At 43.3% G+C, this 27238-nt stretch overlaps 1 protein-coding gene across 5 annotated transcripts in view; it reads right to left on the bottom strand.

The window, feature by feature from the left end:
- The window catches only part of LOC137332582 (janus kinase and microtubule-interacting protein 2-like), a 344895-nt gene that overhangs the window by 201171 nt on the left and 116486 nt on the right, over nucleotides 1–27238 (bottom strand). For all 5 annotated transcript variants that reach the window (XR_010965701.1, XR_010965702.1, XR_010965703.1 and 2 more), the window contains exons 3-7: nucleotides 21448–21707; nucleotides 19408–19905; nucleotides 11374–11589; nucleotides 9574–9672; nucleotides 4782–4928 (exon numbers count right to left, since the gene is read on the bottom strand). Coding sequence is in view for 1 of the 5 variants with exons in the window: in XM_067996512.1 (XP_067852613.1) it covers nucleotides 4782–4928; nucleotides 9574–9672; nucleotides 11374–11589; nucleotides 19408–19905; nucleotides 21448–21576 (1089 nt within the window). In the remaining 4 variants the exon portion in view is untranslated. The remainder of the gene's footprint in view (nucleotides 1–4781; nucleotides 4929–9573; nucleotides 9673–11373; nucleotides 11590–19407; nucleotides 19906–21447; nucleotides 21708–27238) is intronic.

The following is a 27238-nucleotide window of genomic DNA, read 5'->3' as shown; positions in this document are numbered from 1 at the left end:
CTAATTAGTTAACTTTTGCTGCTTTCTGAAAATATAGTTTCATGCATTACATTAAAAGTACAATGTCATTGACCTCTAATAAACCATAATAGTGATGTGAGTAACACTTAATAATGTAATGTGATAAGAGCACTTTAGTCAAGTAATTGTTCCTTGTTTTTGTGATTAATGACGTAAATTATACAAATGAGACATAATGGGTGAAGTGTGCAAAGCAGCGTCAACAACAGCAATTTGCATTTATATAGAGCCTTTAACAAAGAAACGCCCCAAGGAACTTCACAAGTAAATGTAAGGAAATGAAGGCTGATTAAGAGGGGAAACATAGAGTATGAGAGTAAACTTGCAAGGAACATAAAAGTGGACTGTAAAAGCTTCTACAAGTATGTAAAAAGAAAAAGATTAGTGAAGACAAATGTAGGCCCCTTACAGTCAGAAACGGGAGAATTTATAATGGGGAACAAGGAAATGGCAGAGCAATTAAACAAATACTTTGGTTCTGTCTTCACGGAAGAGGATACAAATAACTTCCCAGAAATACTAGGAACCAAGGTTCTAGTGAGAAGGAGGAATTAAAGGAAATTAGTATTAGTAAAAAAAGTGCTGGAGAAATTAATGGGACTGAAAGCTGATAAATCCCCAGGGCCTGATAATCTGCATCACAGAGCACTAAAAGAGGTAGCCATGGAAATAGTGGATGCATTGGTTGTCATCTTCCAAAATTCTACAGATTCTGGAACAGTTCCTGCAGATTGCAGGGTGGCAAATGTAACCCCAATATTAAAAAAAGGAGGGAGAGAGAAAACAGGGAACTACAGACCGGTTAGCCTAACATCAGTAGTAGGGAAAATGCTAGAGTCTATTAAAAAGGATGTGATAACAGGGCACTTAGAAAATATCAACGGGATTAGACAAAGTCAACATGGATTTATGAAAGGGAAATTGTGTTTGACAAACCTACTGGAGTTTTTTGAGGATGTAACTGGTAGAATAGATAAGGGAGAACCAGTGGATGTGGTGTATTTGGATTTTCAGAAGGCCTTTGATAAAGTCCCACATAAGAGGTTAGTGTGCAAAATTAAAGCACATGGGATTGGCGGTAGTATACTGGCATGGATTGAAAATTGGTTAACAGACAGGAAACAGCAAGTAGGAAAAAATGGGTCCTTTTCGGGGTGGCAGGCAGTGACTAATGGGGTACCGCAGGGATCAGTGCTTGGGCCCCAGCTATTCACAATATATATCAATGATTTGGATGAGGGAATCAAATGTAATATTTCCAAGTTTGCTGACGACACAAAACTAGGTGGGACCGTGAGTTGTGAGGAGGATGCAAAGAGGCTTCAAGGCGATTTAGACAAGTTGAGTGAGTGGGAAAATACATGGCAGATGCAGTATAACGTGGATAAATGTGAAGTTATCCACTTTGGAAGGAAAAAAAGAAAGGCAGAGTATTATTTAAAAGGTGACAGATTGGGAAATGTTGAAGTACAAAGGGACCTGGGTGTCCTTGTACACCAGTCACCGAAAGCAAACATGCAGGTGCAGCAAGCAGTTAGGAAGGCAAATGGTATGCTGGCCTTTATTGCAAGAGGATTTGAGTACAGGAGCAAGGATGTCTTACTGCAGTTATACAGGGCCTTGGCGAGACCACACCTGGAGTATTGTGTGCAGTTTTGGTCTCCTGACCTAAGAAAGGATATACTTGCCATAGAGGGAGTGCAACGAAGGTTCACCAGACTGATTCCTGGGATGGCAGGACTGTCGTATGAAGAGAAATTGGGTTGACTAGGCCTGTATTCACTAGAGTTTAGAAGAATGAGAGGGGATCTCATTGAAACGTATAAAATTCTGACAGACTGAGCTACTCAGACTGGATGCAGGGAGGATGTTTCCCCTGGCTGGGTGGTCCAGTACGAGGGGTCACAGTCTCAGGATATGGGGTAGGACATTTAGGACTGAGATGAGGAGAAATTTCTTCACTCAGAGGGTGGTGAACCTGTGGAATTCTCTACCACAGAAGGCTGTGGAGGCCAAGTCACTGAATATATTTAAGAAGGAGATAGATAGATTTCTAGGCACAAAAGGCATCAAGGGGTATGGGGAGAGAGCAGGAATATGGTATTGAGATGGAGGATCAGCCATGGTCATATTGAATGGCAGAGCAGGTCGAAGGGCCGAATGGCCTACTCCTGCTCCTATTTTCTATGTTTCTATGCTTCTATGAGCCAAGAAGGGAGAGATTAGGAGGGGTAACCAAAAGCTTGGCCAAAGAAGTGGGTTTTACGAATGTTTTTAAAAGGTAAAAAGAGAGGTGAAGAAGCCAAACCATTTAGTGGGAGGAGGGCTTATTTCAGAGACTGGGACCAAGGACTAGGCTAAAGGCCAATGGTGTAACCAATGATGAGGCAGAGGGTTGGAGAATGCTGCAGTCAGAGAATTGGAATGGGAGATATAGGATTGGAGGAGATTGCAGAGATAGGCTGGGGTGAGGTCATAGAGGGATTTCATAGGTAAGGATCTTAAATTTTATGGGTTAGGAATGGTCGGTGAGCAGGCCAGGATGTAAGTGCCAGCTTTGGACAAATTGAAGTTTATGGATGAGGAAGGATGTGGGCCAGGAAGGAGAGTGTTGGAATATTTAAGTCTGGCGGTGACAAAGAGTTTCGACATCGGAGGGGTTCAGGTATAGGAAGAGACAGGCAATCTTTTGGAGGTGGAAGTAAGCAATTTTGGTGTTGGATAGAATGTGGAATTTAAATCTCAGCTTGAACGGGATTCCAAGATTGTGGATGGGCTGGTTCAACCTGAGACAGTGACCAGAGAACGGAATAGTGGCAAGGGAGCAGAGTTTGTGGTGGGGGCCAAAGATGGTGGTTGGGCCTTCCTGATGCCGAGCTGCAGAAAGTTGTAATTCATCCAGGACTTCATGTAGGACAAGTAGTTTGACAGCACGGAGGCCATGAAGGGGTCGAGGCAAGTGATGCAGATGTAAAGTTACTTATCATCACCATACATGAGGAAACTGATCCAATGTCTGTGAATGATATCACTGTAGATAAGGAAAAGGAGGGGCCAATCATATATCCTTGGGGGAGCAGAGAGGTGACGATGCGGGAGTGGGAACAAAAGTAATTGCTGGAGATTCGTGCATTCGGAACTGTAGGAATCGTATCACAACACAACTCAAACTAGTAGAGCAACGGGAAGAGCAAATGAAGCAGACATAGAAAGAGGGACAATGAAGAGTGATGAAGGGAGAAGAGAACCATAGGCATAGACAGCCCCATGAGCTGGACAACAGAAGAGAGGCATTGGAGGAGAATTGCATGGTCAACCATATCAAATACTACAAAAGGGTCGAAGAGAATGAAGATGGATAATACCTTAGGGCCATTTCAGTGCTCTGAGAAGGACGGAAGCAGTCAGTGAGTTACGGACGTGATGGGCCTGGAGCTGGGAAGCGACGACATATTCAAGAACTTAGCGGAAAAGGGAGGGTGGAGTTGGGACAGTAGTTAGAGATGATGGATGTGATGGAGGGAGAGTTCTTTTTTTTTAAAGAAGGTGATGGTTATGGTTTGGAAGGGGAGAGATAATCATGCTTGTGATTTTACTACAAACAACTCACAGAGGATTTAAAGGGCAGAGTTCTCATTGAAAAGAAGCTTGACAAACCTTATAATGTTTGGGGAGGAAAAAGAGCCAGAAGACATCGTGTGCAAATGAAGAATTTCAATCCAGTTCATGTGTCGGATCGTCTGTTTGTCATCAATTGAAATAAAACTTCTATGGACATTCTTTCAAGAAGGTGGGGCGATTTTAGCCCGACTCACTTGGCGAAAACCGGGCGGGTAGGCAGTTGAAATCGGCAGGTTACTTACCCATCTGAAAGCCATCAGGATCCCACCCTACGAGATTTTAACCTAGTCTCCCGAGCAAGTAGTGAGGACACCTGCCCAAAGCCGGTGGCGAGGACACCTGCCCAAAGCCGGTGGCGAGGACACCTGCCCAAAGCCGGTGGCGAGGACACCTGCCCAAAGCCGGTGGCGAGGACACCTGCCCAAAGCCGGTGGGGTCCTTCTTCACATATGCATGGCTGGTGCCAGTGATGTTATCGGGACTTGACTGCAATTTTAACTCAGACCTGAGCGGGGAAACTGCTGCGGCCTTCCCACCAAACTGAACCAGGTCGGATCAACCCCCAGAGAGCGTCAGCCCCCGCCCCGGAGAGCATCAGACCCCACCCCCACCCCCACCAAGAGAGGGTCAGACCCCTGGAGAGCATCAGACCCCACCCCAGAGAGCGTCAGACCCCCCTCCCCACCTCCGGAGAGCATCAGGCCCCCCGGAAAGGATCGGCCTATCCCGGAGAGGATCGGTCTCCCTGGAGAGCGTCAGACTGCCCCCCCCCCCAACCCTCCCCGCCAGGAGAGGGTGAAAAAGTTAAGAATTTCATCATTTTCCACTGCTTCCCACCAACTTCACACCCGGAATGGGCAGGAAGTTGGCCAGCGGGATTTAAATCAGGCCCCGTAGTTAAAATAGCCAGTGCCTCTTTTCTGTAGCTGCAGTTGAGTTTCTAACTCACCTTGCCATCCACCTGCCCAAAACCCGCCGGGAATTAAAATCGGGGCCATGGTGTTTCTTTGAAAAGTTGGAATACATCAATAAATCCAAATAAATACAAACAGAAGATAATGTGGATAACGTTGTAAAATTCTGATATCATTTACTTGAGGGAGGTAGAGAAACAAAAGTATGTCATACTTGGAAATTACCATTTCTGCATTTTCTCTGTTAAGTACTTTGAGTTTCTCCTCCATGCGTTGCAAAGACTGAGTCAAATCATCGTTTCTCTTAGTCAGGCACTTGTTCTTCTCCAGGAGAGGTTTATATTGTTTTTCAGCTTCACGTGTTCGCTTCAGCTGGAAACACGAGTTCAAAATTAATTTTGTTTGACCTTTTGATTCCTTACCACATGTCACATAACTGTTTGGTGTCCTCGGGCATTACGCAGTTCTCAATGTTCAGTGCTGTCAACTAGTAATCCCCTTGGCTCCATTCAGTCAATAATAATATGTTATAAAGATTGAACCAATTCAGCCAATATACTGTGATCCAATTTAAAATCTATTATTCCGTGTGAAGTGCCAAAATGTTAAGAACAGCACTGGAAGTAACTGAATAATCTTTAAAAGATAGAAATTAACTGAACTTTGTGCTTAATTGAGGTATTGTTTATAATCATAAGAGTCCCATTACATGATCAAGACTTTGGGACAAGCTTGTTTTACTGTGAGACACAAAATGGTCAAATCTCACCATGAAAGCCAATCATTGGGCCAACATGAATTTATTTTTTCTCATCAAATCAAGAGGAGCCAAGTGTGAGTGAGCTTGAGAGAGCTCAGAATTGACGTGACCATGGTTGACCTGAGATATATGAGATGGTGTGGTCCATTGCACACACCGGAGATGGTTTAGTCAGGAATAGCCTGTGGTTGATTGCATAGACCACCCAATCAATTAATATTAAACAGGGCTGTGGACCAACAGGGAGAAGCTTTCAGGTGGTCAGAAAATGGATTTATGGCTCATGGAATTGAGGGTAAATTATTGACCTGGTTAGGAAATTGGCTGAGTGGCAGGAGACAGAGAGTAGGGATAATGGGCAGGTACTCAAATTGGCAGGATGTGACTAGTGGTGTCCCACAGGGATCTGTGTTGGGGCCGCAACTATTCACTGTATTTATTAACAACTTAGATGATGGGATAGAGAGCCATATATCCAAGTTTGCAAATGGAACAAAGATAGGCAGCATATTAGCAATGTAGATGGAAACATAGAATTACAGAGAGGTATTAATAGATTAAGTGAATGGGCAAAACTGTGGCAAATGGATTTCAATGTAGGCAAGTGTGAGGTCATCCACTTTGGACCTAAAAAGGATAAATCGGAGTACTTTCTAAATGGTGAAAAGCTCGAAACAGTGGCGGTGCAAAGAGACTTAGGGGTCTATGTACATAGGTCATTAAAATGTCATGGACAGGTACAGAAAATAATCAAAAAGGCTAATGGAATGCTGGTCTTTATATCTAGAGGACTAGAATACAAGGGGGTAGAAGTTATGCTACAGCTACGCAAAGCCCTGGTTAGACCACACCTGGAGTACAGTGTTCAGTTCTAGGCATCGCACCTGAGGAAGGATATATTGGCCTTGGAAGGAGTGCAGCTTAGATTTACTAGAATGATACCTGGACTCCAAGGGTTAAATTACGGAGAGAGATTACACAAACTAGGGTCGTATTCCCTGGAATTTAGAAGATTAACGGGTGATTTGATCGAAGTTTTCAAGACATTAAGGAGAACTGATAGGGTAGATTGAGGGAAACTATTCCCGCTGGTCTAGGACTGGGGGACATAGCCTACAAATTAGAGCCAGGACTTTCAGCAGTGAAGTTAGGAAACACTTCTACACGCAAAGGGTGGTTGAAGTTTGGAACTCACTTCTGCAAATGGCATTTGATGCTAGCTCAATTGTTAATTTTAAATCTGAGATTGATAAATTTTTGTTAACCAAAGGTATTAAGGGAGATGGGGCTAAGGCTGGTATATGGAGTTAAGTCACAGATCAGCCATGATCTCATTGAATGGCGGAACAGGCTCGAGGGGCTAAATGGCCTACTCCTGTTCCTATTATCATGAATAATAGAGTACAAAAGTACATTGAAGAACTCCATTCCTCATTTGTAATAAAATCTTTGTTGGAGGTGATTTTTCTGGTTTTCTTACTTGAAGCTCTTCCTTTAGAGACTCTTGAAGATCATCACCCACCCAGCCTCTCCTCCCTTCTATTGAAAATTATTATTTTCTCCCTCCTGTGATAAACCATTGTGGGATATAACAATATATAATATAAAAACTCTATCAACATACACTTTTGAAATTGAAGTCAATATTGTTGAATGTATCCAATTGTTTTCAACGAAAATTCCAAATGTTAAACTATTCACAACAGTTGACTCCAGTGAACATACAATTTCTGTCCAACAGGTTAAACACATATGCTTCATCATTCATGGGAAGTCCCTCCCCCATTTCAAATTTCATCCCTAATCTTCGACTCAAAAACATCATCATTGTTAAAGGCCAGAAACTCAATCATTAACACTAACCAAACAAACAATCACATTTTCTGCCAGGATAACCTGTTGTATGCTATAAACTAGTGTAACACAGTTACTTTATAATAAAAACAGAAAATGTCAGGCAGCATCAGTGGAGAAAGGAACAAAGTTAACGTTTCAGGTCGATGAACTTTCGTCAGAACTGGAAGAAGTTGAAGGTTAAACAGTTTTTAAGCAAGTACAGAGCCAGGGAAAGATGGGGAGGAAAGAACAAAAGGGAAGGTCTGTGATAGGGTGGAGGGCAGGAGCGATTAAATGACAAAAGAGATGATGGTCAAGGTAAGGAGGGTGGTAATGGGACAAGTAAAGAAACAAAAGATAGACCTAGAGGAGCCGTGAATGGCAATAGCAGAACCATTACCAGCACTTGCTGTCCGAAAAAATGGGAGCAGTGTTTATGATCTGAAGTTATTGAAATCAATGTTATGTCCGGAAGGTTGTAAAGTGCCTAATCGAAAGATGTTCCTTGAGCTTCCGTTGAGCTTCATTGGAACAGCGTAAGAGCCGAGGACAGAGAGGTGGGAGTGGGAGTGGGAAGGGAAATTAAAATGGCAAGAGACTGGCAGGTCAGGATCACACTTGCAGACTTTTCACCTAATTACCAATTACTACCTAATTACCAGTTACTTTATACCTAATTTCCATAGAATCATAGAAGGGTTACAACACGGAAGGAGGCCATTCGGCCCATCAAGTCCGTGCCAGTTCTATGCAAGAGCAATTGAGTTAGTCCCACTCCCCCATCCTATCCCCGTGGCCCTGCAATTTTTTTCCTTTCAAGTACTTATCCAGTACCCTTTTGAAAGCCACAATTGAATCTGCCTCCACCAGCCCCCTGGCAGTGCATTCCAGATCCTAAACACTCGCTGCGTAAAAAAGTTTTTCCTCAAGTCACCTTTGGTTCTTTTGCCAATCACCTTAAATCTATGTCCTCTGGTTCTTGACCCTTCTGCCAATGGGAACAGTTCCTCTCTATCTACTCTGTCTAGACCCTTCATGATTTTGAATACCTCTATCAAATCTCCTCACAACCTTTTCTGTTCCAAGGAGAACAGCCCCAGCTTCTCCAGTCTATCCATGTAACTAAAGTCTCTCATCCCTGGAATCATTCTAGTAAATCTTTTCTGCACCCTCTCTAAGGCCTTCACATCTTTCCTAAAGTGCGGTGCCCAGAACTGGACACAATACTCCAGCTGTGGTCGAACCAGTGTTTTATAAAGGTTCATCATGACTTCCATACTTTTGTACTCAATGCCTCTATTTATAAAGCCCAGGATCCCGTATGCTTTTTTAACCGCTTTCTCAACCTGCCCTGCTATTTTCAATGATTTGTGCACTTATACCCCCAGATCTCTCTGTTCCTGTACCCCTTTTAGAGTTGTGCCCTCTAGTTTATATTGCCTCTCCTCGTTCTTCTGACCGAAATATAGCACTTCGCATTTTTCTGACTTAAATTTCATCTGCCACGTGTCCGCCCATGCCACCAGCCTGTCTATATCCTCTTGAAGTCTATCACTATCCTTCTCACTGTTCACTGCACTTCCAAGTTTTGTGTCATCTGCAAATTTGGAAATTGTGCCCTGTACACCCAAGTCCAAGTCATTAATATATATCAAGAAAATCTCACTGAAACCAATTGACATTGGAATTACAGTAAGAGGCAACTTTGCAAGTGATTACTTAAAGGGAAAGGAAAGTCCATGGGAATACTGGGTTTTCTCAGCCTATAGGGTAGCTTCCCAGATTTGGGTGGCTCTGGAGCAGGTCTCACGCTGGATTAAATCTGCTCCCCCCTAACCCCACAACATTTGTAATGGAGACAATCAGCAATATTTGAGTTGGCCATCCAGGGCTTCCATGTCAGTAAGAAAAGCTGCATTTTATAAAAATGATAAATTCCTAGTGAGGTCATAAAGGAGTAATACATTGAGTAGAAAGTACTCCCCATAGAATTTTTTCCCATAATGAAGCATTTGGAGAAATTTCATGATGTGTCCAATGGCATGGATTTACCTTGGGTTCAGTACATGGTCTGGGAACCAGAGAAGCTACTTACCCTGTGAGCAGCTGAGCCATTGAGATCAGGAAGGTCCCAGGTTCAACTACCAGTCTCTAATCTCTGGCAGGGTGGCACAGGCATTACAATTGGTTTAAGTGCCCATTGAAATAGGGAGGATGGTAACATAAGCCAGAGTTCTCGCTCCTAATTACCATCCAGTGACCACCACACTGTCTACCACAGGATCAAGCTGGGCTGAGATGAATCTCATGGTAGAATAGCTTGCTGAGGCTCAAGGTTGAACTTTTCTCTGGGGCGGTTTTGCTGCTGGAGGATCAGGGTGCGATTTTTGCCCAAAATCGTAAATAGATTTAATCACCTACCAATGCGTTCCTTTCATCTACCAGCAATGTGTTTCTGTCTTCTAGTTTCCGAATTGTTGAGTTAAGGTCTGCAATCTTGCGCTGGTTTCTCCGCAGGTCCTGCGTGAAAGAACGTTAAATGAAAATAACATTGTGAAATGTGGATGGGGCAGTGACTGCAGCGCAGGGAGTGCTGATAAAAACATCCTCTGGTCACTGATGGCTGTTAGCTGTTCATTCAGTTTACCTGAATCAAAAACAGCAACTAAACATGGAAACAAGATTAAAAATTCATCAGAAAATGTAAACTAGTATTAATTCTTTTTCTCCATAATATTTAGTTATGCAAATTATGTATGTAATTTCTAATTGATACATTCTAAACATGGACAAACTCAGTCTATGGGATCTCTATATCAATCTGAAAAGAGAACTTTTTATTTTCTAAGGAGAGAAAAGTCAAGAAGTCACTTAATGGAGTTATTCATGAAGTGTAAACATTAAACTCTGGCACAGCAAAGATTGGTTTTCTCTGAATAGGATTTAAAAACTTTTCTCACTGTAAAGTTGAGGAACCTATAAAAAAAATGTCAATATGAGGCAAGTTAACACACTGGAGACTAATGTTGCATCTTCATATTACAAAAGTCTATTGACCAGTTTCTGTATTAGATCTTACACTTCACTGGAAATTGGTTTCATCTGGGCCAAAGAAACAATAAATATTTGAAAGTATATCTTTTAGAAAAACAGACATATTTCGGAAACTGAAAAACCATGAATAGTGCATGTCTATCTGATTCACATTCAATTCAAATGGACAAAAGAACTTGGTGCCTTTCACATTCTCAGGATATCTCAAAGCACTTTACAACCAATGGGTTACACTCAAAGTGCCATTACTGGGACCAGCCAGCCAGAATGCAATGGTCTTCCACACTTCTATACATTCCTAGGTTATGCATGCAAATGTGACAGGCAACTTGTGCACAACAAACAGCAAATGAGTAAAAGACCTCATCATCCATTTTTGGTGATGTTGGTTGAAGGAGGATTGTTTCCCAGGACACTGGAAGAACTCCTTGCTCTTCTTTGAATAGTGCCACGGGAAATTTACGCCCATCTAATTAGGCAAACAGGGCCGCAGTTTAACATTTCATCCAAAAGTCGGCACACCTGACAATGCAGCATTCCCTCCATATTGCACTGAAGTGTCAGCTTGGATTTTGTGATCAGGGCTGTAGTGGGCCTTAAACCCACAATCTCTGACTCAGGGATAAGAGTACAACCAATGGATTCAAACTGACACTTGGCCTAATGGAAGCCTATATAAAATAAATTATTTTGCGACCCCCAGATGCTTCGTGTCCATTATGTCCCTCAAATACAGAGAGTTAGATCCTCCCCATTCCACAATTTGAGCACATCATCTAGGCTGACACTCCAGTGAAGTATTGATGGGAATGAAGTCCTTTGAGTGAGATGCTAAACCCAAGCCCTCCCTCCCATGTCAGGTGAACGTTTAAGATTTCCGTGTCCTGTTCGAAGAAGAGAAGGGGATTCTCGCAGTATCCTGGCCAACAGTCCTCTCACCCCCAATGTAATCAAAAACAGCTTACTCGATCATTCAGCTCATTACTGTTTGTGGAATCTTGTTGAGTGCGAAACGGCTGCTGCATGTGTCTACATAATCGACTGCATGTCAAAGCCTTTGGTTGTACATGAAACATTTTGAGAAGGCATCATAGAAATGCAAGTCTTCTTTTCTTGAAGCAGTAGTTATCTTACTCAAAACATCTAAGTATGATATGTGGTGCTTACCGGACTGCCTGGATGATCAGTGCTATCTCGTGAACTGCCCGGGATCTCCCGCTTAGGGCTGCTCATGCCCATGTTGCATTCTGCTTCCTTCACCAGGAAGAGTTGCTCATCCAGAGCCTCCTTCTGGAGTTGAAGCTTCTGTGTGTAACCTGTTTGCACCTCTAGCTCCTTCTCCAGGGAAAAGATAGTTCGATCTTTAGCTTTAATCTCATCCATCTTGAAACACAGATCAAAGAAAAAAGGTATTAAACACCAGTGTAAGTAAGGAGTCTTCCTCTGACCTCCCCTCTCATTCTTAATTCTGTGTCATAACTTACCTCAGCAAATAAATACGGCACAAAGTGTTTCTAGAATTTAATGGCTAATCAGCTGTGCACCGCTGAACAACTTACTGTTGCTTCGTCAACAGGGATTTTTTTTCAAGTTGGTTTTTTAAATTTTGCTGAGTAGAATACACAAATATATTTGCGATGTCATTGCACAGTTTCGTCACAATTTACTTACAAGAGAACCCATTGGCACATTCAGGCTGTTGATATGGCTGTACACATGCGTTGCTTGGCAGTCAGAGTAATTTGTCCACTGTCGTGAGGGATTGGCTGAGCAGGTGGCAAATCAAGGGTCCTGTAGGTTGGATCATTGCCCTCTGTGGGTCACTGGGGTGGGGATTTTGTTCGCTTCTAGCCCCATACTGATCTTCTTGAGGTGTGGTCCGTGTATAGGTGAGAGATGTCTGGGTCTTGTGGGTTTTCAGGAAAATGCCTAATATCCATCGAGTTTCAGGCAGAGTATGTACAATACTCATTCTGACTGGCATGTGGGTGGTGCACTCTGCCATGGGAGGGGAATGCATCTTTTTCATGAATGGGTAGGCCCACCAAGCACAGGCCCGGACCTGTAGGGATTGGGAGACCAGTCATATTCTCTGTGGTCTGTCCCGGACAGAGTGGTTGAACATGGAGACTTGACCAAAATGTAACCTCAAGCCACGGTCACACTGACAGTGAGGGTGGAGGTTGTGAATTTCCTGTGGAGTGTTATATGCTGAGCACATTTCTTGTTGATAATATATTGTACTCCATAAAACAGCTACTCCATTTGAGAATAAATTGGATAACAGGAAGATCAGCTGGGTCGAGGACACAGTTCTTTCACTTGAATCAAGACAAAACTAATGAGATGAAACTCTCCACTTTCTCTGCAGATTATGAGTCCAAAGCAAAATGAGTTTGGGCTGGTTCTTGTGGGCGTCAATCAACAGCAAAAACAGCCCATCATTTTGCACTAATTGGCAATCAGAAGCCAGAAGTGCCGAGTGGATGATCCATCTCGGCCTCCTCCCGATATCCCCACCATCACAGAAGCCAGTCTTCAGCCAATTCGATTCACTCCACGTGCTATCAAGAAACGGCTGAGTGCACTGGATAAAGCAAAGGCTATGGGCCCTGACAACATCCCGGCTGTAGTACTGAAGTCTTGTGCTCCAGAACTAGCTGTGCCTCTAGCCAAGCTGTTCCAATACATCTATAACACTGGCATCTACCCGACAATGTGGAAAATTGCCCAGGTATGTCCTATCCACAAAAAGCAGGACAAATCCAATCCGGCCAATTACCGCCCCATCAGTCTACTCTCAATCATCAGCAAAGTGATGGAAGGTGTCGTCGACAGTGCTATCAAGCGGCACTTACTCACCAATAACCTGCTCACCGATGCTCAATTTGGGTTCCGCCAGGACCACTCGGCTCCAGACCTCATTACAGCCTTGGACCAAACATGGACAAAAGAGCTGAATTCCAGAGGTGAGGAGAGAGTGACTGCCCTTGACATCAAGGCAGCATTCGACCGAGTGTGGCACCAAGGAGCCCTAGTAAAATTGAAGTCAATGGGAATCAGGGGGAAAACTCTCCAGTGGCTGGAGTTATACTTAGAACAAAGGAAGATGGTAGTGGTTGTTGGAGGCCAATCATCTCAGCCCCAGGACACTGCTGCAGGAGTTCCTCAGGGCAGTGACCTAGGGCCAACCATCTTCAGCTGTTGCATCAAAGACCTTTCCTCCATCATAAGGTCAGAAATGGGGATATGCGCTGATGATTGCACAATGTTCAGTTCCATTCGCAACCCCTCAAATAATGAAGCAGTCCGAGCCTGCATGCAGCAAGATCTGGATAACATCCAGACTTGGGCTCATAAGTGGCAAGTAACATTCGCGCCAGACAAGTGCCAGGCAATGACCATCTCCAAAAAGAGAGTGTCGAACTACCTTCCCTTGACATTCAACGGCATTACCATCGCCAAATCCCCCACCATCAACATCCGGGGGGTCACCATTGACCAGAAACTTAACTGGACCAGCCATATAAATACTGTGGCTACAAGAGCAGGTCAGAGGCTGGGTATTCTGCGGCGAGTGACACACCTCCTGACTCCCCAAAGCCTTTCCACCATCTACAAGGCACAAGTCAGGAGTGTGATGGAATACTCTCCACTTGCCTGGATGAGTGCAGCTCCAACAACACTCAAGAAGCTCGACACCATCCAGGACAAAGCAGCCCGCTTGATTGGCACCCCATCCACCACCCTAAACATTCACTCCCTTCACCACTGGCGCACTGTGGCTGCAGTGTGTACCATCCACAGGATGCACTGCAGCACCTCGCCAAGGCTTCTTCGACAGCACCTCCCAAACCCACGACCTCTACCACCTAGAAGGACAAGAGCAGCAGGCACATGGGAACAACACCACCTGCACGTTCCCCTCCAAGTCACACACCATCCCGACTTGGAAATATATCGCCGTTCCTTCATCGTCGCTGGGTCAAAATCCTGGAACTCCCTTCCTAACAGCACTGTGGGAGAACCGTCACCACACGGACTGCAGCAGTTCAAGAAGGCGGCTCACCACCACCTTCTCAAGGGCAATTCGGGATGGGCAATAAATGCCGGCCTCGCCAGCGACGCCCACATCCCATGAACGAATATAAAAAAAATATCGATAGCTGGTGCGAGAAATGGAAATACTGCCTTGGTTCAGCAGGGATTGCTTTTCTAATGTTGAGGGCAAGAAACATTATTGGCAGAGCTGAGGGGGAGCTTCTTGCTGCACGTAATCTTTTCTATAACTGATCTGGGAGTGATTAATGCTGCCTTTGGATGAAAAGAATTGGAACATTTTACATCATCCAACACCTTGTTAAACTCTGAAACCCAAGATTGCTGTAAATGTTCCCCTTGTTTATCCAGTTTTGCCCCTCCTCTCATTGAAGGCACTATTTTTTCATGTCCAGTTCTCTGGTACCTTGTCCAATTGGTCATTCTTCATGTGTTAGCCCAAACAGCAACTCAGCGGGCTGAAAGATTGTGTGGGGCATCACAGCTGAGCCTATGCCTGTCCTACCCAATGCCCACACACACACACATGGAATTTCCAGCAAGAGTCAGAGTATAGTGATCGGGAACATGGCTATTTTTTTATTCTCTCCCTAGCCCAAGGACACTGAAGCAAATTGTAGTTCACATTCAACACAGATGAGAGGGATTGAACCTGGAATCTTCCAGGTCTATAAGGTTCAGTACCACACCAGGTGATGCATTTACCTATCAACACATAAGCACAACTTGGCTATGTCCATATTTAGATGTTCCAATTGGATTAATTTCTGATGGGTCACTTCTTTTCTCTATTATAAAAGTTTTAAACCTGATTTGTAAAGCAGGAGTTGTATTGATAAAGTTGTACATATCTGGTGCTTCCTGTGATGGACAGTTCCTGAAGTTAATACCGTACATTGAACCTGTGTAAAACAAATGCACATAGGAGTGTAGTACGAGTGGACCTCGCACTCATATGTGAACATAAGCAATCGGATATCCTGCCCTTATAAACCCTGGTCACTATTAGGCAATTTGCCGACCTATAAGGAAAACAAAGGCACAAAAAAAAAATAAGAGAATGTCCCAGATCTGGTCCCTAAACCATTATTTGAGATAGTGGAGGAGAGAAGGATAACAGAAAAAAATAAAAGCAGGCTGCATCGTATCCATCACATCCTTTGGAGATCAGTAGCCACACAAAATTAATAATGCTAAAGGTGAGGTTAGCCACAGGATATACAAGCATCAGCCTCTTTGCTGTGTATTACCATATGTATAAAAAGGACAGAAAAACATGTCTTGCTTGAATTCCTGAGGCTACAGCGAGTCACACAGGCCCCAAGTCAATCTTTTAGAAATCAATTCCTGAGGGAGGAAAATCACCCTGTGTGTGTCCCCACCTCCAATAAATGCAACTGTGTCTCCTGATATGTTTTGGGAAAAATACATCACCAACGCATCTCAAGAATTGAAAGTAGCTGTTCACTTTTCTTCTGTAGCCAATCACTCATCAGTGACAGTGACCGTACAAGAAATCCTCGCAAGTCTAGTTGGAAGATATTTCCTTTGGGAAAATCTATTTGGTCTGGAGAAAAACTGGCTGCATTAAATGAAGGTCAATAGTTCCAAAGTAATCTCACATTGATCACATGCCAGCAGAAACGGGACAGATAGAGATTTGTACTTTTTATGTTTTGAACAAAATAATTGTAAATCTAATAATTCCTTTCATCTTTCATTGTGGTATAATATACAGCATAGAAGGCTGTTAAATGCGATGCTTATTCAAGAGTGAAGACCAACCAACTCCACATTTTCGCTAACAAGTCTTCGCTAATGCAATAAACATTGCGTTGAACAATTTAGTATCTGTACAGCATAGTTAAAATTTGAGAGAAACTTGCATTTGATTAGCAGAGAGTCAAGTCATCTTGTGTGGCATGGTATGGAGTAGTGTTTAACAGTGCTTTATCACAATGTACACGAGTGTACATGAAGCCATTACCTGTGTGCATTCATCAAAGAAGATACAGCACAGTGGCTATTAGAACGTGGCTCTGGTGTGAGCTTATTTAACTTCATTTCATTTGGTAAATAAGTTAATCGAGGGCATTTCTTTTGTCACTCATCTCTGCCATTAACTTTTGTTTGGAACACTCATCACAAGGGAGTTACCATGGTTACAGCTGGCGCTGCCCAATAAGTGCAAGATATTTTTAAGTTGCTGCTGGCTCTCAGGAAAGGAGGTCTCGTCAGGTTGTTTCCTCATTTACTTGGAATAAATTTCATAAATTCTTTTTTGTATATTTTGTAAAACCACCTCCAGAAATAAGGAAGAGAAAGCACAACTAAAGGAAAAGTCTTATGATTGTTTCAGGCGGCTGACATAGTCACCTATGAGCGCCCGAACCAATATGGCGTTGCTGCACTTCCGGTGATGTTTAGGAACACTGCGCTGCAGAATTCAACCTCGTGGCACACATTTTGGATCAGGAAAATATGCAAAACACAACCAATTTCTACCCCACTGATTTACAGAGAAACCGTTTAATAAGACTATAGATTGAGTGTACCAATACTTCTCAGGTAATTTAAATGCTATCTCTAAGTTGTAATTTCCAAAAACATACTAACTTTCAAAAACATATCAAAAAGTAAACTTCACCAATAAACTCAAACAACAGGGCATGCTCGGTAAGAAATCTAATTGTGTAAATAAAATTATATTTGACATTGTCCTTTCTGCTTATAAATATACAGTGAGACCCATAAATTAGGGACACCTAAGGGATTTGCATCAGGTGTCCTTATTTTCAAAATGGTCATTGTATGTATGGTAAACCAGGTGAACCAAATATCCCGGGATTAGCTGTATCTCCTCCAGCGTTCCTTCTTTTTTTCACCCCCACCTGGGATCGTGCCTAATTGTGGAGCACTGCCAGCAGGATGTGATTTCAGTTCATTTTCTGTTTGTTGGATTGTTCATTGCCATCCCAGGATCCTTTTCCACTGAGGGAGGGATGTCACGATCCTGGGATCTGCTACGTTGGCAGCCTGCACAGGGTGAGGTGCCTGCTGTAGAGCCGGAGTGCATGAGAGATCCCAGCTAAATTGGGGGGGATTTATGTCCTGCAGACCCCTGTCCGGGACCCCCTCCCTCTGTGTGCTGCAGCTGCTAATGTTTGGAGCGCTGTGGGGGGGGTGGTGGTGGGTAGGGGTCTGTTAGCAGCTCATCAGTATCTGATGTACTGGTAGAGTGAGATGTGATGTTACCCGGTGCAGTTCCCGGGATTTTGTTGAATGGGGAGTTCTTTACCCAGCATCCATAGCGGCACAGAAACCACTCTATCCCAGGGATGGAGCCGTGCAGGCATTCAATCCCAGAGATCGAGTGGGTTCTCTGCCGCTATGGATGCTGGGTAAAGAACTCCCCATTCCACAACAGCCATTTCTTTCACCTGCTGCCGCCTCACGCTGACCTGCGTGCCCTGCGTTTTAAATTGTGAACGGACTTGGTGCATTGAAGGCTGTAGTTCGTAATTTGCGAGTGTCCGTGGTTTCAAAGTGCAGCTTGTATCAGTTACAATGTAAGTTATTCGGGACTGTCAATAAGTGTCCGTTTTTGGGAGTGTCCGTTTGTATCGCTTTCACAGTAATATTGGAACCACCAACTGTCCTATTAACTGTGTCTAAGAGAGTCTGGGATGTTTGGCAGGTTACGGGGGCCAAAGTGAAACAATCCGAGCCAACAACCCTAGACGTAGAGAAGATGTTTCCACTTGTGGGGGAGTCCAAAACTAGGGGCCATAAATGTAAGATAGTCACTAGTAAATCCAATAGGGAATTCAGGAGAAACCTCTTTACCCAGAGAGTGGTAAGAATGTGGAACCCGCTACCACAAGGAGTAATTGAGACGAATAGCATAGATGCATTTAAGGGGAAGCTAGATAAACACATGAGGGAGAAAGGAATAGAAGGATATTCTGATAGGGTTAGATGAAGAGGGATGGGAGGAGGCTCTTGTGGAGCATAAACACCGGCATGGACCAGTTGGGCCGAATGGCCTCTTTCTGTGCTGTAAATTCTATGTAACTCTATGTACATGAAGATCAATCCTGTATAATTCACTGCAATTATATAATAGGAACAGAAGGGACATTATCAGGTGATCTTTAGAGGTATGTGAAATAAATTAGTGATGCAACAAGTCATTACAGAGGGATTAAAATAACACATTGTGTTTTATTACTTTTTTCTTTATAACCCTTGATTATTCAGATGGAAAACTGAATGATATAGTGGACTAGACACTGGCCTTTCACCTCGCCGACCCAGGTTCAAATCCATTCCAGACTGATGAAATGAAAGCCTCCTCTGTCTGCTCTCTGTAAGGGCCCTATATGAAAGGAGTTCAGATAGGCTCAATCCAGCACCTAGTGAGCATGGGTCCACAGCACTAAAACTGTCCCAATCTAATTCAGAATGGCTGGAAATGGAAAATATCTCATTCAGGGTCCTGCGTCTGAATCAGGGCCCTTTTGTGAAATTGGTGCAGTAAGAGGTGTTCTTCTGGGTTGGGCAGAGTTGCATGTGGCTGTGTCAATACTGTTTGTTTTATACGTGACCTGGGAATGATGCTGAAAATGAGTACCTCAAATGGGAAGCACTCCAAACCCTCAGAACTAACATCCCTCACCTTGATGACACGCAAAACTACATTCTTAACTCCCACAAATCCATTCCTTTGGATAATGCCGCCTGGTTGGCCCCCAGTTTGGATTTTCTTGCCTGTTAACCCCATGCTATAGGGTATCAGTTTCAATGAAAACACTGCCACTAAATAGCATTTGCGTGCCACCAATGCAATTGGCCATTACAGTGGTTATAATTTTAGCATGTTGACTACATACACATTAATATTTGCTTATATAACAAGTCACTGCACTTTAAAGTAATTCAATTTATGTGAAGTGTTTTGAGACGTTTCTGGAAAATGTGATAAAGTGCTTTATAAATGCAAATCTCTCTTTTTCTTTTAACTATGAAAAATTACCTGACACATGCAAGATTTGCCAAGATTACAATACTGTTTTTTTAAAAAAAGCAAAGCCTTTGAAATGACAATGGAACTGCTGAAGTCATGAAATCAATAATCCTCACCAGCCTTCGGATGTCCTTTTCAGACTCCCATTTGATTTTGGCAATGGCCTCTTGATGGGAGTGGTGCTCACTCCTCAAATTTCCCGCCTTTATCTTATCTGATTGAATCATGTTGTTCAGTGACTCGTCCACCTGTTTCTTGGCTGATTTCAGTTCACTTAGTTCCTGCAACAGTTTAAGGCGCTCAGAGTCAAATGCTTTCCGAGCCTCGTCCCGGGCCTCATTAGACAACGCTGTTCTTACTTTGTCACTGCTGCCATCTCGCAGTGCATTCACAAGTGACTTAAGTCGCTGAATCTCGTGGTCTTTGATTTTGATCGTACGAGCCAGTTCTTGATCATGTTGCTTTATCAACGTCTCTCGAACAGACTGCAGTTCTTTCATTTTATCCTCGTGGAGTTTGCTTTTCAAGTCTGTGACTGTTGCTGTGTGCTTGTGCTGCTCCTGCTCCCTTATACGCTTCACCTCTTGTACCTTTTCTCGTTCAAGTTTACTAACCTGAAAGCATAATAACACAGACAATTGAAATGCCAAAACAAACAGTGCACTGGGGAGTAAAATAGCAGATTTAATACCATACGAGCAACTGAACTAAATATGGGCATTTTAACTGCATAATGACGTTTCGATCTTTTATCAGTCAAAAGTTGGCATGAAAATTGAAAATAATGTAAGGTGCTGCCACTTGTGAGGAACAAACGAGTCAATGAGTAACACAGTCCTCTCGATTTTCATATGGGCATGAAATCAAACCAGAAGTGGTTCAGCTGTGATTTGGAAGGGTTTATCAGTGGGCAGCTATAAGTTGCATTGTGTTTACCTTTAGCTCTTGACAGTTAACCTTAAAGTGATAGGAAGTTCAAAGGTGACAGAGAGAAACCAGTGCTGCTCAGTAGCTCTTGCAATTATCGTAAAAGTGATGTAGAAATTGGGAAAGATGGTCAAGTCTGCCTTGTCCAGGTTTATGGCAGGGCTATAGGGAACGAGCAGGGGAGTGGGATTAATTGCATAGCTCGTTCAAGAAGCTGGCACAGGCATGATGGGCCGAATGGCCTTCTTCTATGTTGTATGATTCTATGAATATATAGACATTGTTTTAGTCTTTCTCTGTAGAAATATTTTGGTAACTGGAGCTAAAATTCAACTTTTGCAGGCAATGGTTCCAGAAAGAACAGAGAATAAGGGTTGATCAAGAGAAACATTTACCGGTACTGACTGAATGATTGATGACTTAGATACTCTGCAGTTTTAGCCTGTAAGGCTGCTTTCAGCATTGCTCCACTAGTATCCAAAATAAGGAAGTATTTAGGATGGATATCTAATTCTCCTGCAGAAGGACACTTGCTTTGCTTTTTGCAACTTTCTCTTCTCATTGACTGATGTTGGTGACTTGTACAGAACTTTAGTTCCACAGGTCATGGCAGCCCTCAGGATATCTCACCCAAATATCCAATCTTCCATAGAAGGTCTCGCAGCTGATCTAGGCCTGTCCTCATCCAACATCTACACAAAAACCTTCAAGCAGAAGTCACTGGAAGGTGATGAGAAGCGGAAAGCCATAGATGACCTTTCCCTTCACTCGTCTGGGAGCACTGATGTCTATTGTAGAACTCCACTGTGCCTCAGCTGAGATCAGCTAACTCGGTACAGGCCAAGGATCAATCTCGGGGCTTTCCTGGTCTATGTGGCTTGGTATAACATCAGGTGGTATTTATATCAAATAGTACAGCCTCCCCTACAGGATGTGTACTCTATGGTGAAAAAAAGCTTCAATGATTAAAGGTTAATGATTATTCTGTTAGTCAACCTTCTGGCCAAAATGATTAGAAACCTCTATTAGCGTAAACACTTAAAATGATTACAACAACCGCAATCTTGGGCTACAATACCTCAATCGTGGTTTTTCTGACTGCTTATCAATTAGTTCTTATTAAAGGTTTGTACATTATTCATTATTTTAGATTCAACTGGGAAATACTTCCAAGACTATACTTTTATCCCCCTTCGCTGTATTTAACCAAATAAAGAGGCATCACTCACCTTACATTTCTCCTGATGAAGCTCTATTTGTATATCAGTCAGTTTAGTCCTGAGTTCCTCATTAGCAGCCTGTAAGGCAGCTATTAGGGCTTCAGGCTTTTCAGCCTTCCCACGCCCCTTCTTGGACATCTTCAGTTCTTCCCCGTTATTCTTTTTAATTCAAGAATAAATTGCCATTTTTTATTTTAGTGCAAATCCACTAGCACATTCTGCATCACATTCCTTGGCTCCCTCCTGCCACCAGTTTGGCTGTGCGAGGCCTGGAACATAGATGCCAAAGGAAATGATTCAGTTAGATGACACAAACAGAAGGTTCTTAATTTATACAGCTGCAATTGCAAAATTGAAATTGCCAACATAGTTTGCCAAGAGTTGACGGTAAGTTTTATTAAATCCCATCCAATCACTTCGGGAAGGTAGACACCTACACATGTGGAAAAAACAGACTATCACCACTTAAAACACTGCCAACAGTTCCAACAGATACTCTTTCTTTCAGCAAAAGCCCACCCAACATTTCTTTGGTATGCTGCCAGACTGTTGCAACTTGTGGCCCTGTGTCAATGGAAAAATAGGAGATGAGATTTTAGAGTGGAGCCTTCGCCTTTGCCTATCCACTCATATTGTTCTTGTTATTTTGAGTCTTCTGGAGTCAACAGAGAGCAATTTTGAAAAGAAGCAGAAATTTTCAAAGCCGTTGGTAAATCGGTAAAGGAAAACATGTACCTACTTAAACATTATGATTGCTGAGCTCCCCTGCTGGTTAAGTTGGTTAAATTGATAAAGGCAATGTGCAGCTAAGCTATATAGAGACCAGAAGGTCTCAGTCTGCTCTTAGTTAGCTAATCTTAGTCTGTGACAACAGTTGGTAGGGTATCTGCAATTGGCCTTGACATCATGGACTAAAGAAGCAAGAAACCAACCAGCGCTCTCAATCCTGGATGCTATCCAATGACCCCCTGTACATATGTGTGCAAATGTCTAGTTGGGGTCAAGTGTAATACTCCCACTGTCAAACAGCCTGACACACAAGGGTGGAAATTACTGTAGGCAAAGTTTTCACATGAGCACTTAACGCACTTGTAGAAATTCTTCTCCTCTATATTAACATTGGTGTTTACCCAAATAACTGAACTAACACCTCTGTTTAAAATAACTGAGGGGAAATTATTAAACCTTCATACAGTAAAATTGCCAATAGTACCAAGCAATGTCTATGAACACACATGAAGAATGGCTCCTGGATGAGATACTGTAGAGCTCCCAGCTCCCATGGAGCTGTACCCATGCATGAACCAATGCCTAGAGAAGGGGAGAAAAGTGAATCAAAAATAGGTCTTGTACTCCGTAATAGCCTAGAAATCTGGCAATCTCGATTACAGTGGAGAATTCCATCCCCCACTGTAACCCGCCACCAACCTGGTCCCAAATCCTGGGACAGGGGTCATTTGAATATTCAGAGCATCTGTAGCAGTACAACAGAGAGTGTCCACCTCACTGAAAAGGAGCAAGTCGGAGTAGCACTGTACCGTACTGGGAGGGGACTCCGGAGGCCCAGACTGGGTCGATGAAAATTGGATTACAAGTTCTTTTGCTTCACTTCAGGGAACAGGAGCAACTTGGTAAAGACAATTGTCCCTCTCCAGGCCACAAGAGAGGTGGGAACACTGCAGATCCAGGTTCTGCTTCAAATTAGTCACCCCAGCCATCGAAATCACGCCCCAACTGTGCCCCTGATCATGGAATTTTATTCTAATAACTCAACACACGATTTCTATTTAAGGATACCTTCAGCAAGAACAAATTATTAAGGTTTTACACTGCAGGCAGTGATTTGGCTTAAGGTGAGGTTGAATGCTAAACTGGCTATCTACAGGGTTAAAGATGTACTGTCTTAACGAGTGCTCCTCCAGCAGATGATGGGCCTCCGTAGCCCCAGCCCCAAGCCTCCCCCGACTGCCATCATTTTCCATCCCCCTCCCTTTCTCACATACTTTGCCGGGGGCTATTTCTTGCCTGCCAGCCTCAGCGTCATCCCCACCGGCTTCGGGCAAAAGTCAGTGAAGGGAAATAAAATTGAGACCTGGCTGTTAAAATTGCCTGGGCCTCATGGCGGGGGGGAGGGAGTGGAGGGTCGGACGGATCGCCATCCGCATCGGGGCTTCAGTGTCTGGCCCATTAATCCAGGCCATTACTGGAATGGGTGGCACCAGTGAATCATTGGGCTTAATCTTACTGGAAAAATAATGGCGTGTTACCAACGCACGCCGTTATTAACGCACAAATCGGCCAGCAAGTTCAGGGGATTAAGAGATACGCCGTGAGCTGCGAATCTCCAGAGCTTGCTGGTCGATTTCCTCCGCTCCGTCATTTGCTTCGCACAAACAGCATCTCGCTCTCAACCTTCCCGTTATTTACAAGAACTTGCAGGATTTGCACATTAATTGCTCTTAAATTCGCCGCAGAAAGTTAGGGCTGGTGATTAAAACCATAACAACCCTTTTAACCACGTGATAATTGTTAATGCAATGCAAATCAACCTCTCTGGCCCAGAAAGGGAACAATTTAAACTGTTGAGTCTCATTCCTGCGTGTAGTAAATTCTCCTTCGAGATATTAAAAATGTCAAATTTTAAATTTTAAAATTTCTTACTTTTCCTTTCTATCTCTTTTTTTCGCTCTCTTAATCCAATCTTTCTTTCCCTCCATTTCCCTTTGTGTACCTTATTTGACTCTAATTCACCCTCCTTCTCCATCGTTCCTGTTTCTTTCTCAATCCTTAAATCTCATTGATTAAGGAGACAGACTATTGGTCCCATCGTTCACTGAGTTCCCAGATGCCCCTTTGCATTCGCAGTTCCGTTACCAGCTCGCACTTCCAGCAAATTACAGTGCAAAAAAATTTCGAGCTGAAGGGAGCAGGAAAATGTCCAACTAACGGTACACACCGTGAGATGCCTCGCTCCCGCAAGATCTGGCCCGTTGCTTCTCAATGAGAGACTGCATATTAACTTACAATACAGTTTCTACAGAAATTGTGCATGTTACACATAACACAAAGGTAGGACGAGTGTAGTTGCATCCCTTTTTAAAAAGAAAATACAAGCTACATATGATAGAATACAGAGCTACTTATACAGAGACACATAAATGGATGCACTTGGTATTTATCTCTGAAGTTGAATTTTTTATACCTAGGAGTGAGGCTGACTGAAAATATGAGAATTATTTCTAGCTGATACAAGTGAGAAGCACTGAATTGGGCAGAGCAGGCTTCAAGCAACCTGTTATTTATTGCTCTTTTGTTCAGCTAAGTGTGCCCTTCCTGGGCTCTTTTTTTTAAGTCGTCATCTCCCGTCCAAATTCACATGCAAATCTTACATCAGTTGTGATAATAATTAGGGTGCGTCATGTTTTGAATTGGCTTTGACTGGAGACTGAAATTATCTCCAGTGTTAAAAACACACCTCAAAACTATTAAGATATGAAAGAGGAGACCTGATAATTAAAGCTTTTTCTTCATCCTCTTACTAACTGATACAAGTTTTTTGCATCTGTTTTCACTATGGAGAAGGACGATGTAGACATAGAAATACGGCAGGGGGACTGTGATATACTCGAACATATTAACATCGAGCGGGAGGAGGTATTGGCGGTTTTAGCAGGCCTAAAAATGGATAAATCCCCAGGCCCGGACGAAATGTATCCCAGGCTACTGTGTGAGGCAAAGGAGGAGATTGCGGGGGCTCTGACACATATATTCAGAACCTCTCTGGCCACAGGGGATGTGCCAGAGGACTGGAGAACCGCTAATGTAGTACCATTATTCAAGAAGGGGAGTAGGGAAAAACCGGGGAACTACAGGCCAGTGAGCCTAACATCAGTGGTAGGAAAATTATTGGAAAAAATTCTGAAAGACAAAATTAGTCTCCACTTGGAGAAGCAAGGATTAATCAGGGATAGTCAACATGGCTTTGTCAAGGGAAGATCATGTCTGACTAATTTGATTGAATTTTTTGAGGGGGTGACTAGGCGTGTGGATGAGGGTAACGCAGTGGATGTGGTATACATAGATTTCAGTAAGGCCTTCGATAAAGTCCCCCACAGGAGACTGGTCAAGAAGGTACGAGCCCATGGAATCCAGGGTGCCTTGGCACTTTGGATACAAAACTGGCTTAGTGGCAGAAGGCAGAGGGTGATGGTCGAAGGTTGTTTTTGTGACTGGAAGCCTGTGGCCAGTGGGGTACCACAGGGATCGGTGCTGGGTCCCTTGCTGTTTGGGGTCTACATTAATGACTTGGATATGAATGTAAAAGGTATGATCAGTAAGTTCGCTGATGATACAAAAATTGGTAGGGTGGTAAATAGCGAGGAGGATAGCCTCAGTCTGCAGGACGATATAGATGGGTTGGTCAGATGGGCAGAACAGTGGCAAATGGAATTTAACCCGGAAAAGTGCGAGGTGATGCACTTTGGAGGGACTAACAAGGCAAGGGAATACACAATGAATGGGAGGACCCTAGGCAAGACAGAGGGTCAGAGGGATCTTGGTGTGCAAGTTCACAGATCCCTGAAGGCGGCGGAACAGGTAGATAAGGTGGTAAAGAAGGCATATGGGATACTTGCCTTTATTAGCCGAGGCATAGAATATAAGAGCAAGGAGGTTATGATGGAGCTGTATAAAACACTGGTTAGGCCACAGCTGGAGTACTGTGTGCAGTTCTGGTCGCCGCACTACAGGAAGGATGTGATCGCTTTGGAGAGGGTGCAGAGGAGATTCACCAGGATGTTACCAGGGCTGGAGCGCTTCAGCTATGAAGAGAGACTGGGAAGATTGGGTTTGTTTTCCTTGGAGCAGAGGAGGCTGAGGGGGGACATGATTGAGGTGTACAAAATTATGAGGGGCACAGATAGGATGGATACTAAGGAGCTTTTTCCCTTCGTTGAGGGTTCTATAACAAGGGGACATAGATTCAAGGTAAAAGGCGGGAGGTTTAGAGGGGATTTGAGAAAGAACTTTTTCACCCAGAGGGTGGTTGGAGTCTGGAACTCACTGCCTGAAAGGGTTGTGGAGGCAGGAACCCTCACAACATTCAAGAAGCATTTGGATGAGCACTTGAAATGCCATAGCATACAAGGCTACGGACCAAATGCTGGAATATGGGATTAGAGTAGACAGGGCTTGATGGCCGGCGCGGACACGATGGGCCGAAGGGCCTCTATCCGTGCTGTATAACTCTATGACTCTATGATAACTTTTATGATGTCAGCTATTTATTTATAGGAATCTGGTTCTGCCTTTCTGCGATCATTGCCAGACAGTAAAATGTCAGTTTTAACATCAGTGTTTTGTTGATTCTGAAGTAGAAGATCACAGGTAAAAAATTAACGCTAGAAATTAGAAGAAATCCCACACCAAACCAGTGGAGGATGTGTGGAAGAGAACCCCAGGAAAAAGAATTGATGCCTTCAAAAATTGGATAAATATCCAGTTGAACGTAGGATTGAAGATTAAATGGATAAATTTAGCCTGAAATTATCACAGTTTCCATAAGACACAATGGTTCCCATGTTACTGAGGCTGGGAAGGTGAGCTTTCACTAGTGCTGTCTATAGAGTGGCCAAATATAGCTGCTGAATACTGGAGATATGGGGTCAGATAGATATTCTGGAGATTCATTTGATTCATTTGGGGATCAGGATTATTTATGCAAAACTTTCCCACAAAATATTAAAATAGTTAGGGCGGAGTCCATCCTAGGGTGCATTATTTGCAGATGAGAAGGTTTGAT

Source organism: Heptranchias perlo, chromosome 14 (assembly GCF_035084215.1).
Source record: "Heptranchias perlo isolate sHepPer1 chromosome 14, sHepPer1.hap1, whole genome shotgun sequence".
Lineage (NCBI taxonomy): Eukaryota > Metazoa > Chordata > Chondrichthyes > Hexanchiformes > Hexanchidae > Heptranchias > Heptranchias perlo.
The sequence above is the reverse complement of the archived record's forward strand: the minus strand, read 5'-3'. Positions and strand labels throughout refer to the sequence as shown.